At 41.1% G+C, this 12731-nt stretch overlaps 1 protein-coding gene across 7 annotated transcripts in view; it reads left to right on the forward strand.

The window, feature by feature from the left end:
- Positions 1–261: 261 nt before the first annotated feature.
- The window catches only part of pbx3b (pre-B-cell leukemia homeobox 3b), a 66043-nt gene continuing 53573 nt past the window's right edge, over positions 262–12731 (forward strand). Inside the window, exons 1-2 of one of the 7 annotated variants that reach the window (XM_086031387.1) lie at positions 262–1721; positions 2232–2311. In XM_086031387.1, the coding sequence (XP_085887513.1) occupies positions 1474–1721; positions 2232–2311 (328 nt within the window). In that variant the 5' untranslated portion in view covers positions 262–1473. The remainder of the gene's footprint in view (positions 1722–2231; positions 2312–12731) is intronic. The other 6 variants (XM_086031391.1, XM_086031389.1, XM_086031388.1 and 3 more) reach the window with 6 other exon arrangements.

A 12731-nucleotide genomic window follows, 5' to 3' on the forward strand; every position in this document is an offset into this window, starting at 1 on the left:
GTACTGTACAGTATACTTGGTGCCTTGCATCCTGCAGCCCAACAACGTGTCTGCTGCCATAGCAACTGCGGAGGTGCACGGAGCAGCGCCGCCTGCTTTGTGCAATGGATGTCGCTCTTAGCAACGACCAATCACAAGTTGCCATTCTTTTTTTTTCTTGTGCAGGGGCAGTGTGAAGATGGAGGGATTGAGTGGGTGGGCTTTGGCTATCATGCATCTGCCAAGCAATAGGACGCGCGCGTCGTCACTCTTGCTCCTTCTAGACGTGGATTGGTGGAGCCAGCTTCATTTTGCAATCATATAAACATGTCTGCCGCTCGCACTGAGTGTGAGCCAAAGCCTTAGCAGGAGAGCGCGCTGCTCTACATCAAACTGCATAAAAGTCTCGTTATGTATTTGCCTGCCTTGCTTGCAGGAGTAAATCTTGATTACTGCGCGGGAATATGCACATAGCTGCAAGAGGACGCCTTCCCGCAAAGACTGTGCTTTCATCACTATAATCAGCTGCCTAACTACTCGCTCGTAACATTTTGGGCTTTTTCGCTGCTCGGGTGAGAAGTGACAGGAGCGTAGACCCCTCCTCTGTTGGGCGGGGCATGCATTTCATTTTGTATTTTGTGTGTGTATTTTTTTTCCTCTCCCCCCTCGTGTTGCCTGCTCTGACACGTCTGCACTGAGTGAGTGGCATTGGCACACTGTCAATCGCTCACTATCAAACAACATAAAACACACACAGGCACACAGGCTGCACCTCATAAATTTTAGCAAGGCAAGGTATTTTTTTTTGTTTTATTTTTGGCGCATCGCTTTATATTACAGCGCTGCATCCTTATTAATTTTCTCGTTCCTTTTTTTTCCTTTTTTTAATGCAGGCATCTCACAACTTTTTGTGCATTTTTTTAAATTCAAAAACATTTGGACACTACCATATTTTTAATACATGGACTTCGTTTCTGCACTAAGGTTTTTTTTTCATTAATAATATTATTCTCAGCCTTGGATATTTTTGGCTCCCGATGAGGATTTTTGTGGACATTTTTGCGAGGAGATGCATCGGAAATCCCACGAAGAGCGCCAATAAATGAGAGATCACCAAAGGAGCAATTGTGTCCAGAGCCGTCAAATCCCACCGACAGAGAGAAGATACATTGGCGTGAAGAGTCGCAGTGGATAAGATGGACAACCTTCGACAATTTTGACAGTAGAAGTTTTTAATTAAATACTCATAATAAGGTAGTATTCTTCAAACGCCGTCTCCCGTTTTGGCACTTTGGACCGCGCGTAAAGAGACAAGCGTCAACTTGGACACACTTACGCCACCGCACCGCTGTGATATTGTTTTTTTTATGCTTTGTTTTTTTTAATTTTGTTTGTTTTTTGTTTTGTTTTGTTTTTAAACAAAACGTCTGTGTTTTGGGACACGCTGCCGTGCACCCTTATTGTCTTCGGCACATGTTCTAGCCCATTTCGTATATGAGTTTTTCAATTTGTGTGGCTCAGTGCACAGACTCTTTAGCGGCTCCGATGGACGATCAAGCCCGGATCATGCAGTCGATCGGCGGCGTCAGTCTGGCCGGCCACTCGGTACAAGGGGGCATGGCCCTCCCGCCTCCACATGGACACGATGGCACGGACAGCGACGGACGCAAACAAGATATTGGCGACATTCTTCATCAAATAATGACCATAACTGATCAAAGTCTGGACGAGGCGCAAGCAAAGTTGGTTGTTTTTTTATGATTTTGTAACTTGTAACTCCGCATAGAGAACACGCATTATTATTATTAAATGCCCCCCACCACCGGGCATAAGAGCAGGCTAGGGGACGTTTAATGACAGTGACAATGATCAGGTGCATTTAGCGCCCCATAAAGCTTAAGCACATGAGAGGGTTGTCACTGTGTAGACAACAGTTTTTAATTGACATGATTGTCTGTCAGTGTCAACGCAAACCTGACTTGTGTTGTTCAGAAAGTTTATGTGCACACCTCCTCTAGTTGCCAAACAGTAGTAAAAGACTGGAAATATCTCAGAAGGTTCATTGAAACCATCAGTCAAATTGGGCATCGATTTTTATTGACGTGGTGTTTAGTTTGACCCAATATTGTCGGCATTGTTTTGTTACCTTGGACATGTATTCAGTAATCATTTTAGGGAAATTAATGATAATTAATAGTGCAAGTATGACTTATCAGTGAACTTATATCAATATTTCCTCTTGTCTTATACTGAAACAGGAAACATGGACTGAACTGTCACAGAATGAAACCAGCACTCTTCAGCGTTCTCTGTGAAATCAAAGAAAAGACAGGTAAGATTTTTCTATACATCTGTGTCATAAAATAAGGAAATATTTAATAGTTGAGCTGCAGATCAATCGCACACGTTTTCCTCTCAGTGCACAAATGTCTGCCATCCAGGTTACCGGGACCTTTGTCCATTTGAATTAATCACCCATTTAATTATGACAGCAAATAGTGGAGGTATATATAATTATTTTATTTTGTAAACATCCTTTTCCTCTTTTTTTCTTCAGTTATCCAAACCCACCCCACGCTACTTGTAGAACAAAAACACACACACTGTGTTTCAGCTTTCAAATCCCACACACATACCCTACACAGACGGCTGTATATTCTATATTAGGTACTGTATACACATAATGGTAACCGTGCTCTCGGTCAATTTGTTGATTTTTAATTTCATGCAGACATCTTTTTCATTTTCAATGAATTTTGGAATAATATAAACAACACATTTAGCAAATTCACTATACATGTTAATTAATTTTGGAGAATTATTCTGTACAAATTTCACTTGCGTTGTATGAGTGAGTACAATACGTATGTGTGTTAATGTATTCAAATATTTGGGACTGATAATGACATTGTGCTCATTAAGCACAGTGTAATCATTCAAAACAAAAGTTCAAAGCTGCCATATTTTGAACGAATACACTTGCTGAAAATGTCCAAAAATGCATGTTAAACAAAAAGTTAAAACATACCAAAGTACTTCATAATAAATACATAAATTGTAAATCCCGAAATTACTTACATGCAGCATTCTTTAATATCACCAATTACATAGGGTTTTAAAATTGCCCCGGCCAAAATGAGAAGACTTCAAAACTACTGCATCTCACATAAGTATATTTGTAATGCAATGCAAAAACAATAAGTAAACAAATAGGGATGGAAAGGCAACAATGTTGTGGGTTTGGAGTAATTTTACCACACTCGATAACCTGTCAGATTTGTGACCTTTGTGCGGTTTATGAGGAAATTGGCTCGGGGGAGATCATAAAAGTTTATGAACTCCCCCCTACTCAGGTGCCGGTCACAGAGGCAGACATAGGGTCTGCGTTCGAGCCGAGGTGCTCGGCTTTTTGTCGCCTGTTAAGACAAAGCAAGAGACAGAGGGATTAAAAGGGAGGATGTTGCTCAGGTAGTGTGACAGATTTTACTTCGCGAGTAACTTCCAGTGAACTGTATACTTTTTAGAATTTTATATATGGTGTGTATAGTCACAATCACACCTCACGTAATGACCTACACTTTGTCAGGCAAAATCAGGTTATCTGTTTGTTGAAAAGACACATGCTGGGCTCATGTTTCTGCTTTCAATTAAGTAGCACAGTTTTAATATAGAAATAGGCAAAAACGACAAAAGCTGCAGGTGAAAAAGGTGAACACCCGTGTATACATACAGTACATGTGCTACTGAGGGGGACTGTGGATGTGCATGCTTGTGGTTTGGAGTCACTGACAGAGCTCAGCTGGTGTGGTGGCCTTGTTGACCGCCTTGTTATTGCAGCACACAGTGCACCTTTCACTGAGCCATGTAGCATCGGTCAGAGGGATTCCTCGGCCCTTTTCATGTCTCCTCAAATGGCACACGGGGAGGGGGATAGGGCTGCGTGTTTGCTAGGGAAATGACTTTTAATAACGAAACTTTTTGAGAGAAAGTATTTGCTGAAAGCGTATGGAGTATTTTAGAAAATCATTGTTTGGGACAAATACAAGGCAAATATTTGCTTGAAAGGTGTGATGCACGTAAAGGTTAAATATGTGGCGATGGAAATGATTTTAAAGTGGCATTTGAGGAGAGGGCTGGCGGCTACATTGTCAAGCAAAAGTGAGCCGTTTTCGGGACTTTTCAGAACTTTCTGACTCTATCGTTTTTGTCGAGCGCCAGCAGTTTTCTGCATTACTAATGCCCTGGAAGTATTAATTCACTTTGATATGCTAATCAAGCATTATGCAAGAAATGAGATTAAGTGGCAGCGTGAAGTAATTCGCCTGTCACTAAATTTAGTGTTTTTAGCAGGAATTTCACCCTCCTCCCGCATCCCCCCACTGCCACATGCAATTTCTTTGGGTTTGGCTTTCGATAAATGCTTGTCAGAGGTGTGCTTTCCCTAGTCCTCTTTACTGTAGAAAAATGTCAGTTTAAATATAAACTGAAATAATTGATTCTCAATCATTTTGGGACAAAGGGCAGCTTCATGTTGTACCTTTGGCCGCGAGGTGTATATAGTGAATACATTCCCAGAAAATTGCCTGCCATTCAGATGAGTTTTGCAGTTATTCCCGGGTTTATTTTAACCTGCTGGCGACTCTCCTGTCTTGCTTTCATGCTTGGAAGAGTGGCTCACAGCGGCAGCAGCAGCGGGAGAGGCAAGAATAACAAAGGTGAAAGATTACCTCCATATGGTATTTCTGACCAGGAAGAGAGAGGTTCTGTAGCAGGGCTCCTCTCTGAAGTGAGGTTTAATCAATACAAAGAGATTACGGAGAACTATTACAGGCTAAATCACGGAACGCCACCGAGAGGCTTAGTCCTCTCCACAGCTCTCTCAGCTGCATCGCCCTGCTTTGGCTACGTATTGACTGTTTTGTTGGCCTTTGACTCATTCGGTTCCAAAACAGGGGGTGGCCTCTGCAAAATGTGGAACTGAAAATTAAGGGACGACTGCATTCACATGAATGCTGCACTATGTCTGAAAAGCTAATGATGCTTTCAGGGATGCTTACCAGCAGTTACATGTAGAATGTGATGCTGAGCGGGGGAGACGGTGTTAACTAAATACAGGCCAAGATGAGACTGTAATTAACCACAAGCAAGGCAGACTAAAAGCATTACCTGCAGCAAATAGAGTTAGGAGATAAGCATTTCTGAAATCTATCGGGAACGTTCATTTCAATGTTCCTCGACGAACCTAATGAGGCAGCTCGTTTCAATTGGTTTATCGTCATGATCAATGCATGCTTGGTTATCATTTTATTACATATAAAGCGCTTGAAGCATTTATTAGATTATTGATACTATTGTATTTGCCCTCAGACCATATCGTGTAGTCCTTTGATGTGGGCTCTTTCATTTTCAGAGAACTGTTGACATGTTAGCATTTTGAACAAGAACGAGAAATTCACCGTTTTGTACACACGTTTGAGTCGCTTTACCTGCACTCTCGGTCAGAAGTCAGAAATGAATCAGTAACAACACTCAATCACTAAAAATGTGCGTTTGGAAATGCATGTATAGATAACGATACAGTAATGTTATATTTTTGTCAAGAAGTAATAACGAGGTTTGCTTTTTTTTTTTTAATAATAATTTTCATTTTAAAGTTTGTGGATAACACTACTGAGCATTAAAATTAATTTTGCAAGTATGCATTAATTTTGATTAAAGAGCTTTTACATGGGTGTTGGTTTAACCAAAACAGAAACAAACAAAGTGACTGACAAATGCTTTTGATTTAGGGCATGTTTGACTTGGTGGTCTAATACATTCCTTGAGCACAATATCATGGATATTTTTTTTTTCTGCTTAAAGCCACACAGCAAAATATGTACAATATAATGTGGTTTTACATTTTTCTCATTTTGCCTTTGTGTTTTTACTGGTGTTGAAAAGAGCTCCAGTGCGCTCACGGGAGAGAACAGCAAGCTATTCAGCAGCAAAGACAATTGACTTTGGCTGCTTTTTGTCTCAGGGAGCCCAGTGATGCGGCTGCAGTGACTAGATAGTGTTGTGCCCAATGGCTCGCGCACAGCTGGGTTCCTGACTGGCTTCAATAGCGGGGCTGCGTGTGCTTCCTCTGCTAAAGCGCGATGGGGACACGGCAAGATATAGCTATTATCTACACAGCTCCCAAACACCCTCTGATTCGCCATCAGCAAAGAGGAGATGAAGGCGAGCCAGACAAAGAGAGAGGGGACCAAAAACAAAACAAAACACAACAAAGAATATGTATCAGTTTCATTTGGAAGGCTAAATGCCTTTGTCCTGTGGCTATAGATGTCTTTGCACTGCTACTATCAGGCTTTTGCACAATGATCCAGTGGTGTCTCTCCATCTGCACCCATCTTGCACACGTCTCTCTCTCTCGTTCGCTTTCTTGCCCTCCTCCTCTGTCGCTTGAAGCGTTTTTCGCGGGCTCCTGTGCGATCAACAGCTCATAATTGTTTTTTGCACATACGTTATGCAAATGAGTCTTTATGGCAACTGGCATAACAATTAGCATCCTCCAACAATATTTTAGTAGGTTAATTGCAAAATTTCTGAATTGTACATCTGAGCTGTTAATTAGGCATGACAGAGGTGGTGAAATAGTTATCTTCAGGCGGTGGCAGCCAGCAGAGCCTGCTTGGGATGCAAAAGGGAAGGATTGATTGAAATGAGTTTCCAGCGTGTGCCTGCTGCAGATTTTCTCTCCTCGCGCTCTTTTACTAAAGTAAAAAATGTCAACTTGAAAACCAAAAGAGGCTCTCAAAAGTTGGCCCTAGCACAAATAAACTGCTGCAGACTTGATAGAAAGTCTACTAAGTAATACTTTAAAACAGACTTTGAATCTAAGGTTGCTTTTTTCCCAAGTCACAATTGCATTGTTCATAATTTATAATAAATGACCCTCTATAGCAATATTTGGGTTTGCAAAAATACTTCCCTTGCAAAAAAAACCCAAAAACTGTTTATTTCAACAAAGAGGGGACATAAACGCCACGAGCTGCTTGCTGATGTTCCACTGGCTACAATCGCTGCCTTTTTCCTGAATATCTTTTTCACTTTACTCTCCTGTATCTCGCACGTCCCTCGATGGGCGAGCTACTATGCGCCATATGCAACGTCACAGGGCCAGTTATTAGTACTATGCAAAGAGGGCTTGAGTGAGACTGGTGCAAAGCAAGTCCTCTCTCAGTAATGACTCTGCTATTTATAGGTCCCTATTTCATTAGCTCTAGTGTTTCCTCCTGGGACAATAGACACCATGATGTTCATTTACTCTGTACACATTACATGCGGACAACTAAATGACCGATCATTTGTGAGTGCAGGGATGTTGGAAAGAGCCTGGCTGTCCTTTGCTGTCACTCTCCTCCCTTGCATTGTTGAATGCACTCCTGTGTTGCTTTGTTCACATTGTTGTGAGTCTAGGGGTTTACCTGCAGATTGTACGTCTTTGTAGGGTGAGCAATAAAGACTCCAATTCAAAATCCATCACACATTTTGTATTTTGAGATCATTCTCTGATGAAAATACGTCACCTCCCTTTTCTTTGACAGTTTCTCCAAAACAGAAAAGGGAAATATATACTGTTATTTCCCTCATTTGCAAGGAAGAAAATGAAGACCTTCTCCTCAATGCTCCACCGTTCGGCGTTTCCCTACATTAGAAGGATGTATCGAAGGCAAAAATAGGAAAAAAGACGGCAATGCAATGAAATTTTAATCAGCGTCTTCTGCCGCTTTAATAAGGCAAATAATTCTTATTGGCTGCTGTGTTAAGATTTCTAATATTTAATTCATAACAAATCTTGCATTATTCTGTGTTAGCCTTGAGTTAAGCTTCACACTGCTGCCTTCCAGGAGGCAACTGTGGGGAAAATGAAGTGCACACTGCGCGTTTTTCTATATGAGTTGAGGCACACTACTATTAAATTGTTTTGATGTTGTCTTGTGATATAAAATATGCATGTATAATACCTTTAATTAACTATTGTACTGGGAGACTGCAATGACCCCGGCCGCTGATCAGTGCATAAACACTCACTCGCCTGCCTTTGTAATTTAGCTAGCTGTCAGTAAGGTATGGCCATTGGCTGAGCATACCGTTTTTTTTTGTTTTTTTTTTATTATTATTCTAAGTCCTTGAAGTGCATTTTTGTGTCTGAAGTAATGGAAAGATGGCAACGGGCCAGCATGCTAGGTGCTGGCTCATGTTACACTGAAACAGCGGGCCCTGTTTTCGTCTCTCGGTGAAATGGCTTAATTGGTGTCAGAGCCCCGGGGATAGAGGCTTCTTGCTCTGAAACACAGCCACACAGGCCCTGTCTTCCCTCAACCAGCAGCAGCGGCCGGCGTCTGCTGGTGAACGAGCACTAAGCCATGGCTTAACAATACCAAATGATGTTTGGGATGACAGAAATTAATATGCGCTTGTTCCCAGAAAGCTATGATTAATGACAGCGAGCGGGGGAATGCTGTTCCTCTCTTTGCTCCTCTTTGATAGGCTTTGAAAAACAAAACAAAAGGCAGAGATACAAGGTTCTCCTCTCTTTCCAAAGTGGCGGTCATCAAGAGTACAGAAATGGGCTAAACTCGGCACTAAGCACAGCAAAGGAACGTCTAAACCTGGACATGCTTATAATTACAACTGAGAGCATTTTAAATATCCTGAGTGTCACACTGATAGTATTTTTCATAACATAACGCAAGATGATTTAAAGTGATAATATGGCTGATTTGGCACTCAGCACAGCGCAGACTGTGCCAAGACCAAACAATCCTAATTTGGATCAGCACCAAATTGTAGGCCTTCATAGATACCCACATCATGCATATGTCTGCGTTTTGTCATTAAGGTTCATGCATTATTCAGTGAGAAATTAAACAAAATGTTACAGCGCCCGTTTACATTGTAAACAAAACAAAACGAAAGTCCGAACATTTACCTGTTCTATCATTTGGTCAATCTTCCTTTCTTTGAAAAATGTTGTGAAAAATCAATGATTTTTGCGACATATGGCTGTCAAAATCCAAAATACATCATTGAAAGAGGTGAAAATGTATCACTTGTAATTTAAAAAAAGGAAGATATTCCATTGAAATTTCACACACAGGCACACGCATATTGAGCTGGCGCAAAACGTGTGAACAAAATGGTGGTGCGCTGTTGCCATGATAATGATCTGTATCTGTTGTATCCTAGGTGGAGACACATGAATATTTAATTGTGTCTGCAAGAGAGAATCCCCAGACCCTTGTGTTCATTTCTTACTTTCTCTACTGTAATGTGTCCCCCTTCCCTCCCAGGTAGTATCTCACTAAGTAATGGTGAATTAAAATGATATGAATTGCAACGTAAGGGATTTCTCAGGACGTTTATCCCTGCAAAATGCAGTTTGAAATTCAAATGGCAAGTTTTGTCAACCGCCATTCTGCTGACTTGCTGCGTTGCGCCTCACGCTGGCTTCTTGAAATAAGCACTCCCTCTGTCAAAATGATTGATGTGCATTAAGCGTTCACTTTTTACATCACGCCGTTCCGGAAGATGATGTGGCCGCAAGGATATGAGTTAAACAGTGAATGCGTCTCCTATTTTATTGATCCATTTGTAGTGCAGGTGCTCCTGAAGACGGTTGTCAGCTTTGACCGCCTGTGTCAGCGACGCGCACCGACAGTGAGCTCTCATCCTCATTGTGGGTGCATTTGCTTGATCAAGCAACAACAGTGATGCTCCCGCGCATTCTTGTCATCTTGCATTTGGAGGAAACGGACAGAGACCGCCGTCCTTAGGTTCGTTTTTGAGCCCTTAATGCAATTAAGTAAAAGCTTTCCATGCAAACAGAATCAGTTGTTGAGGGACAGGAGGTGTGGTTCCTCTCCTCTAAATATTCAGTATTAGTAGTTAAATTGTGTGTGGGGGTGTGTGTGTGTGTGGGGGGGGGGGGGGTGTTTGCGCGCGTGTGTGTGTGTTGGCAGACCTGATAGGCTGCGGTGTGAAGGTGAAGTGGGTGAAGTGTGTGATGCCTGGAGATGCCTGCGCAAGTATGCAGAGCACGGAAACCGTCTCCCGGGTGCTGAAGGAGAGCATGGAGTGGCAGAGTTAATTTATTTAATGACTGAGCGTCTTATATCTCCCAAGCCCTGATTAGAATCCATGCTTGATGAGGGAAGCGATAGAAGGCTTTGCACTGCCCCCAGGCCCTTGCACATACATTCTTGATTTTCTTTTTTTTTTTTTTTTCTTATACACCCCACCACCGCTGTAGACTTTTGTTTTATATATATTAAAAAAGAACAAAGAAAGTGGGAATACTTCCAACTTGTTGGCAACTTTGGGGCTGTGATTAAGACCATATCCACACAAATGCAGGTATTTTTTTAACCTTGCATAGTTTTTTTTTTGCTTTTTATTTTTTATGGCACTTTGAACTCATGCAATCAGCATCACTGATTATGTACTTTTTGAACTTTCATTTTAACGTTTGTGTGCAGATGAGGAAAAAAGTGAGCTTTTTTTGGTATAATTGAATGCGAGAAAGTATACATAACTGAACATAATCTGAACAGTGAATTTGTATTCGTTGAAAGGGAATCATTTGGCTGGCAATAAGAATAAGAAATAAGAATAAGAAAAACTTGTGACAGAAGACAAGTTTAGACATATTTACTCACAAAATGTCGATATTTTCATTACCAAAATTTCCATGTCCAGCATTATTTATGAAGATTCTCAATACTATACATGCATATCAAATATCCTGAATTTCGATTTAATACTATGAGACGTTATGATTCCTCAACACAGATGTTGGTTAATATCAGATATATGAATAATTGTTAAAATGTCAAAACAATGCAAATAGTGACAAAGGTCAACAGTAATGTCCAGCCATACATTTCCTGAACCGTTTATCCTCCCGACGGCCGCGGGCTATCAATAATGTCTTTAACACAACTTGTAGGTTTAACTGCTTTGTCGACTTTATATTACAGTTGAAAGTGTGACAGTTTCCGCACAGTTTCAATAAAGTCCACATCTATAATTCAGTTTCTTATTTTGCAAACATTGTTTCTGATATCTAAAAATTACTTTCTCCAAGACTTGGACTGGGTATTTGCGCCCTTACTGTTAGGGCATATAGATTTTTAGTTTATTTATTTATTTGTTTTAATTCCATCCATGTGGACTTTTTATTTTTACACCTTGTTTGTGTGAACATGGAACAAATATGCATTTGTTTCTGTGCAAGTGTGAATTTTTTTGTGTGGCGGGCTCTGTGATAAAGACAAAATACTGGTGCACTCTATGAACGTGGGAAAGCCAAACAGTGTGTGTCACTTTGGCAGCACAGGCTGTCAGCTATGGGGAGCTGCAGTTGTAAAAATCATGACCTTCCTCTTTGCCAGCATGTCTCTCACAGAGCCAATGCTCTGCCCTGTAGATCTGTGCTGATGGTGGGAGGGAATACAAACAGTGGGGAAAAAAATAGTCAGAACCATAATTGTGAGTGGGTGTGGGTGGCGAAATAATGAAATACTTCTTGGAGCGATCATGAAAGCGAAGGTGAGGCAGAGGGACCAAATGGACGGGGGATGAAGGGGTGGAAAAAAAACAACTTCCCGGCTTCTTTTTCCACAAGCTATCATCAGTAATGTCGCAGCAGCCTCACAAAGCAGAAATTATTTCTTCAGGCGTTGCTGTCAAGTGTTATTCAAATAACACCAGCCTCACATTTGAATAACAGCCGACATTTTGAATTAATTAATCAGACAAGATAGTCTGGGCCTTTTCTCATTAGTCTACAGGTCAGGACGGGGAAGATATATGCGTTGGTGATGATATACTTGTCTTTAATAGTGATTTATGGAGATTTTGGATTGCACTCGATTTGTCAAAGGGCCTGCTAGCAGAAAAATAGGACAATGCATATTTCATTACCTAATCTTTGATACGTTCCGTGATGCTGAAAGATACTGTCCTGTTGTTTAGATGTGCTTTTATAGTCACTCTTCTTGATTCAGCTGTGTGCACAGACAGACACACGCGCACGCACGCACGCACACACATACACACTTTTAATCTCCTTTCATAGATCTTCCCCATTTTACTTTTCCTATGCAATTAAGCTCGAGCTGTAAATTATAACTGTGTCGTACTTTAATTATCACGGTGTAAAAATAGAGTTCCTGTCTTTGATAGGATTTCATTAACTCACTCAGTACTCCATGTCAAAGTCAAACTTTTCTTTTTTTAATGCAGGAAGATTTGGATGAGCATGTTTTAGGTATGAGTAAAATATGATTTTGCTGAATGTGGCGGGGAAAAGTGTTTACACAGAAATGTAGCTTGAGTATTTGAAGCGTGTGTTTTTATTGAATAAATATTGGCATGGATGTGCGAATGGCCGGCATATTCAGAGTAATGCAAGCATTAATGATCTAGTGACATCTGACATTTTAGGTTTAAGATAATCAACACGTTCCATTTGCAATAGATTTTTACATGCCCGGGTAGTAGACATGCCGCAAACGCAGCGTGCGTCTGTGATGTGTTGCTAATCTGAGAGTGTGTGCACATAATTGGAAGGATACTGCGAGCTGTTTCCATCGCGCCGAGCAGCCCACACAAAATGCACCAACAGCGGTGTGACAAAACATTGAAACAAATTGCTGTCAGGCTGCCGTAACAGCAAGTGCAGCGATTTTTATCTGACGTGT

Source organism: Filicampus tigris, chromosome 5 (genome assembly GCF_054856515.1).
Source record: "Filicampus tigris isolate MCC_2025a chromosome 5, RoL_Ftig_1.0, whole genome shotgun sequence".
Taxonomy (NCBI): Eukaryota; Metazoa; Chordata; class Actinopteri; order Syngnathiformes; family Syngnathidae; genus Filicampus; species Filicampus tigris.